Source organism: Gymnodraco acuticeps, unplaced genomic scaffold (assembly GCF_902827175.1).
Source record: "Gymnodraco acuticeps unplaced genomic scaffold, fGymAcu1.1, whole genome shotgun sequence".
Lineage (NCBI taxonomy): Eukaryota > Metazoa > Chordata > Actinopteri > Perciformes > Bathydraconidae > Gymnodraco > Gymnodraco acuticeps.
In genome coordinates, this window is record NW_022992313.1 from 1,347,737 (window position 1) to 1,354,467 (window position 6,731).

Below are 6,731 nucleotides of genomic sequence, written 5' to 3' on the forward strand. Positions count from 1 at the left end.
TACAAAAGCATCGGTTTGTTTTCTCGTCAGGAAATGCAGAAACAAACGATTTTTAATCCTCATCCTCACGATCATTTAATGTATCATATGTTCGCCGAATTGACATGAAAGCACTAATACATGTAGTTTCATCCACTTGAGTTTATAACTACAAAAATAATCGATTAGTTTTTATATCACATCCGACGGGAGGAAATTCAGCAGCTCTCAGTACCGATTTTTAATCCTAATGTAATCATCATCTTCACCACGATCATTTATGTTTATGTTCGCCGAATTGACATGAAAGCACTGACAAATATGAATATACTCTAATCAACTTCATTAAAACGTTATTAACGTGCCTAAACTCAGTAATTCACCATTTCTACGCATGACAACACACTTTGTCCGTGTTTGGCTCTCTCGCCGCACAGTGAAGCGTTCCCGCATTGACGTCACTTCCGGCTTCCCCCAAAACTTCAAAATGAGTCGAAGGAATTTCCCCGCGATGTTCGAAATTATTGATATTTAACGGAACGGTATCGCTTTTTCTTTTTTAAACTGACGGTTCGAGATTACTAGTAGCCCAATATTTCATTGCACAACAGTTGTTGGGATGCTATCACAGGCTCTTTAAAGGATGCTTGCCGTTGTGAAATGAGTACGCATGGTGGACTCACAGCTTTGTCCAGGAACATGGTGTCCCCCGTCAGATGGTAGGTACTCAGGAGGCCTCCCAGGATTCGGATGGTGCTTTCAAACAGGTTGACATCTACATTCTTGTTGAATGTGAGCTCTGTGGCCACCCACGTCCTTGCTTCTTCAAACTCTGTAACAAAACAATACACCATTTTGAGAATTAATAAAGAATCATTTGTGAACTCAACTGAAATGATTTGATGAAGTTAACAGGTACATACAGGCTCTCCATAGACAAATAAGATGGCTTTGCACATGAGGAAATTCCAAAGATTTGTATAAGAACCAGGTCTATAGCAGGTGATTTGAAATAAAGGTAGTATGTGTTAGGCAGTATACAGATAGTAGAAAGGTATCCAATACTCATTCTTTCAGTATGCTACAATATGAATGATGCGAACAGCAGGGTTTGTGTTTTTCAACTCCCAATTTTCAACCTTTCTAGCATACAGGAGATGAGTATTTAATCCTTAAAAGATGATTGGGTGGTTGTGGGGTTTATCTGTCAGCTTTGACTAGTGGACAGTAACATTTTAAAGTTGAAAGGCACAAAGCTCAGTCTACCTTCTTTAAGGCCAAGGATCCACATGGTGTCCAGGGCATCGATAAGCGTCAAACCCAAACCGAACCACTCGCTGTAGGACTTGGAGAGGGGCCGAAGCTCATCGTGGCCCCAAGCAAAGTCTTTATAACCCTGCCATGCATGTCTGAAAGCATCCTTCACAGCCTCCAACAAGCTAGCTTCTGAAACACACAACACACACAAGAGGCCTAGTTATTATCCCATCCCAGTCTACACAATCATTCAGAAACAAGTGTAAGAAATGTGCCATCTTTATTTAGATTATAATGATAATCTGAAGTTGATGTTTGAATTCATTGTCACCATTAGAAATGACTCCTATATCGTGATGGAAATGTTTTTCCTTTGTTAAATGTGATCAAGTGGGAAAACAAACAGCAGGTACCTGACTGGTTTGAAGATCCAGATTTATGGTTGGCAAGTAAATGATCCTTACTTTCCCCATCCTTGGCTTCTTCTGTGTCCTTATCAGTATCAACCACTGCACCTCGCCAGCTAAAAGGCACCAGAGGAATAACAGATCAATTATACAAATATGTAAACTAACTGTTAGTTGTGATCATACGCCAACACTCACCTGATGACCCCCTCTTCCTCCCCCTCTTCTTTCTTTTCCTCCACTGTGACTGTACCGTTGCCCTTCTTCTGAAGACGATTCTGAAGGATGGGCGGCCCTCTCTTGTTGGATAATTTCTTCTGTGACAAATGATGAAATTCAGTGTTTCCCATACTGTACATTGATTTATTTGTGGCGGGCCGCCACAATTAAATATGGTCCGCCACAAATGGATCTCATAAAAAAAAAATATATATATTATTATTTTATTTTATTTATTTATTTTTGGTGGTGGTCTAATGGATAGTGAGGTGGGCTGATGATCGGAAGGTTGCGAGTTCAAATCCTGCCTGGAACACCACTTGCCCTTGAGTAAGGCACTTAGCCCTCAGTTACTCCGGGGAGAATGTCCCTGTAATTGGTAATTTGGTATTTGTAAGTCGCTTTGGAATAAGGCGTCTGCTAAATGCCTAAATTGTAAATTATATTTTTGGGAGAATAAACCTCACAGATCCTCAACTCCGGTGTGTTTCACTCATTAACAACGCAACACAGAGCAACAAGAACGTTGTCTACAGTAGCCATTAACTCGCATGTATTATCTTATTTGAGGGGGGGTGGATGCGTGGGCCACCCGAACAGGTTAAGGGGCCTTTGGCTTTTCTTTTTTTTGTGCGGTGCCCCCACAAATAGAATCAAATTCTGTGGGAAACACTGAAATTAACAACTTATTTTGACCTTTGAAATCTTGAACTTCATTCAAGCAAGTTATTAAACAGAAAAAATGGATTCTGTGATGTAATTCAAAAAGGTACTAAGTGTACACATTTACTATGTATTTCACCAATTAATATGTTTATACCAGTACTTTTATTATCACAGTAGCAGAGTATTTCTCTATCAGGCGAGGGGGAAAATCAGCATGTTCAGTGTAGGGAATCAACTTGAAAAGATAAACAAAATGGTCAAGTGCTGATACCCAACTATCTGCTGCCAAAAGTGTTCAAACTAAATCATTTATTGTCAAATAGTGAAGCTCAAAACCCAGCCTGGATACATTTGAGCACAAACTCATATATCTACAAAGCAGTTTCTCAGGGTTAAAAATCACCTGAAAAGATTCACTTTTTTAAATGACGATCACCTTACAGGATCCTGTGACACAATCCAAATGAACATTGCAGGTGAAAACACTAAATAGCACAACATGTTCCAAGCCCTTTAGAAACCCTGTGGATGGTCAAAGAAACATAGAAACCTGGGAGCTTTGTTCTGGCTGTGGTTTGACAGGCTCCGGCAGCACTTGAGGGAAGATGGGCCTCAGGACGCTGTTACTCTCTGTGGAGCGCTCTCCATCTGTAAGGCCTCAACACACACACAAATATGTAGTACCAAAGTATTACAGGGCTGCTATAACATAGTTAAAGGGAAGACTTTTCACGTGGATTCATCTTCCTATTACAGACACATGCATTTCCAAACATTTGGACTACCTATGTTGTAAATGTATTATCTTTTTAATGTACACTATGTACATCTATTGCACGTCTGTCCGTCCTGGGAGAGGGATCCTCCTCTGTTGCTCTCCTCGAGGTTCCTCCAATTTAACTTGGGGGTTTGTTTGGAAGTTTTTCCATGTCCGATGTGAGGGAAGGACAGAGGGTGTCGTATTCATATTCTGTACAAACTATAAAGTCCACTGTGTGATATTGGGCTTTATAAATACACTTTGATTGATTGAAGACGACTGGCCTTATGATAACTAAAGGGCCAATGTTAAAACCCAACAGGCGCCTTTACAATAAGCTGACAGCATGCCAGTTGCTCAGACTCATGGGACATGTTGAATATATAAGAGTCTTACCTCTAAGGTGTTCAGTAACAGCAGGATAGGAAGCAATTCCACACATGAACAGGAAGAGGAGGATAAGGCTCCGTTGCAATCTGGAGAGCCGTTTCCATTTCTGCAGGCACACAGACAACAGAAAGATGGTGAAAAATGCCTACGTGTGCCCATTTCTGTCCAAGTACTGTGGTTCAAAATGTGCATCTGTTCTGGACCAAACAAGGAACCCACAGGTTTCATATTGATGTTGTGGCTTAATGGTGCTATAGAGTTCTGCGCAGGACAACACCAATGTTGTGCTGCTGTGGTGGCTTGATCAAGTGGGGAACAGCACTACTGAGAACTGAAGTCCTCTGCGCGTTCTGACAACACACCTTACGCTCCGCTGATGCAAAAGACAGCTAAATGCTATGCTCTGCTACTGCAACATTGTCTACTGGGACATATTGTTACTCATCCCTCCTTCACTTTGAGTTGTTATGACATGATGTGACCATTCAACACCACCATTAACATTAATGCATGTTCTGCCATGTCCTGGCTAGCACTGTGCAAAACCTTTGGTCACATAATATAACATTCAAATTAAGAGTGAAATTGCCCAGCTGCAGCTGAAATAAAGTTGTATCGAAGGTTATTTATTTGTGTTTTTACCAAACTCCACAAGGCCAACATTGCCATGTCCCTGCAGGAATACATAAAAGCAACTTATAGTTAATAAAGGTTTCCCAAAATCGCCAAGAAATCTGTCCGAGTTGTTTGTGTCTTCCCACTCCTACTTCTCTAAAACCTTGATTCAAAGGATAACAGTAATACCAGGGTGGGCTACATGAGCACTTGAAACCTAGGTGAAAGAACCGAAGACATGACTTCATGAGCTGCTCCATCACTCACCCTCCAGCAGGACTGCCTCCTCCACTGCTTTCCGTTATTGTAAGTTCCTTGTCCAGCAAGGCTTATAGATATATAGTCCTGTCGAGATGGTGGGTGCATGTCTGTAACACAGCCCTGGGGAACAGTTATTTGAGTCAGAGTGGTTATATTAACCCAGATCAGAGCAAGCTAGGAACAAGATGCAGCGTGCATGTGAGCCTGGCTGGTAAACATAGGTGTGGTTGTGATATCATTACAAATGTGCACAATATTGACGGATATAAAGAGGGCAGTTTATCCCGAATTGAACTTACTTTGCACACGTTTGGCTTTGCATTAATACGTTTTCACACCGACATAAATTGTTGTAACTTAATCGGAATAAATTCACAGCGCAACTAATAATGATTGCTCGCTTCGTTTAATTTGAGGGGAAATGTAAGCATAAATGTTACCTTAATTTACAGATTGCAACGGAGTTACCTGTCTAAGGACAGAGGGTGTCGTTTTCTCACACTGATATTCTGCACAAACTGTGCTGTTGTATTTGTTGTAAAGTGTCCTTATTGTAAAGTATTTTTACTGTATGTACAGCACTTTGGCTCGACCAAAAATTGTTTTAAAAATGTGCTATATAAATAAAACTTGATTTGATTGAAACCTGGCTGTGGTTCACTGTTATAACGTTACCGTTTCTATAAACGCCTATAAAACAAGCGCTAATCAACAGGCTGGTTTCATGGAAATGGATTACCTGGCCAAACGTACTGACTATCAATATACATAGCTTTTACGGACAGTACTGTCACCACATACTAACGTTAGGTTATTGCACCTTTCACAATTACAAAAGAGGAGCACACCGGTGTAACGTCAGCCCCGCTCTAGCGGCAACTTTAAACCCGCGTCAATTGCTCGAAGTAACATGTTGGCGGATTCACCGCCCAACTCTGGACCGAGGCATGAATTGAGGCCTAACACAACCGATAGCATGGGTAAACTGTCGAGCCCTCTTTAACTAACGATACATTTGAGACATATTTTAAATAAAGAACACAACGTGTTTGAATCACTATTTAATCGGCGTCAAATGTATAACCGACACTAGGTTACCTTGTATTCAGCATTGAGGGTTAAATGAGATGTGCAGCCTGTGTAATCCAGGACCAGGGGAACGGTAACCGCAGTAGACAACACTGCGGTTAGCTCGGAGGAAACGAGACAGTTTAGAGGATCTCTTAATGTGTAGAACACTTCACCGATGATACAAGAGAGCCACAAAGCAGCTAGTCCTTGTATTCATACGATAACAAAACCTAATATCATCCACTTGTAGCTTAGCATGTGATGTTGCTCACTGTCAACAAATGTGTGACGGTGCACTCAGGCTGCTTTCAAGTGTCCGCTATGGAAGCAAACAAGAGACAGAAGTATTTGAATTTTATCAGACACCGAATTTATAGCATTGAAAATAATTACTTTGAAAATCATGTATCTGAATATTTTTCCTCCGAATTTACCTATGTGAAATTAAAATGTAACAATTCGAATAGTCAAATTCAGATCCCAAAAATTCAAGTGAAAAAAATCGACGTCAAATATTTCGGTGTTTAACCTCTTAAGCCCCAAGCCTGTTTTTCAGGTTTCAGGCTCGAAAATGACATGCCCAAAACAAAGGACTATAACTTAACTTCTAAAAAGGGTTATATGAATAATTTCTTTTATCAAAGCAAGGTCACATCTGTGAGTTGGATGTAGAAGTGTCATAATCAATAAAGATGTTTCAGTGTCAGAGTAAATCCAGATGGAACATAGTCAAAAAGTGTACATTTTTGTCTCCGCCCAAATAAAACCCATTACTTATAGTGAAAACCACCCTTGAATGATGGGTTAGTAGCCTAAAAGCTTTAGGAATCCAAAGTATAACATATAATAAGTACCCTGTATCAAGATTGAGGCAAAACAAGTGAGAATTGACCTTTTTAGAGAGATTTAGCAAACAAAAGTCCAAGCGGACTAAGCTTTAGGCACATTTGGGTACATTTGGTTCCATCAGTGCCATTTAACCTTTTTCAGGTACCAGACTGTAAAAATCATTGTACAACATTTAATTATCACTATAGGTATTCATTCCATAAAAATAAAAATAAATTGTTAAAAAAATTAATAAAAATTAAGTGTGTGTGTGTGTG

The 6,731-nt window shown here is 40.1% G+C and overlaps 1 protein-coding gene across 2 annotated transcripts in view; it reads right to left on the reverse strand.

Annotated features, from left to right (window-relative positions):
- man1b1b (mannosidase, alpha, class 1B, member 1b) overlaps positions 1-6,077 on the reverse strand; it is a 20,442-nt gene extending 14,365 nt beyond the window's left edge. Inside the window, exons 1-9 of one of the 2 annotated variants that reach the window (XM_034208357.1) lie at positions 6,060-6,077; positions 5,653-5,944; positions 4,561-4,674; positions 3,685-3,784; positions 3,079-3,185; positions 1,842-1,960; positions 1,650-1,759; positions 1,246-1,425; positions 663-811 (exon numbers count right to left, since the gene is read on the reverse strand). In XM_034208357.1, the coding sequence (XP_034064248.1) occupies positions 663-811; positions 1,246-1,425; positions 1,650-1,759; positions 1,842-1,960; positions 3,079-3,185; positions 3,685-3,784; positions 4,561-4,659 (864 nt within the window). In that variant the 5' untranslated portion in view covers positions 4,660-4,674; positions 5,653-5,944; positions 6,060-6,077. The remainder of the gene's footprint in view (positions 1-662; positions 812-1,245; positions 1,426-1,649; positions 1,760-1,841; positions 1,961-3,078; positions 3,186-3,684; positions 3,785-4,560; positions 4,675-5,652; positions 5,945-6,059) is intronic. The other variant, XM_034208355.1, reaches the window with a different exon arrangement.
- Positions 6,078-6,731: the final 654 nt, after the last annotated feature.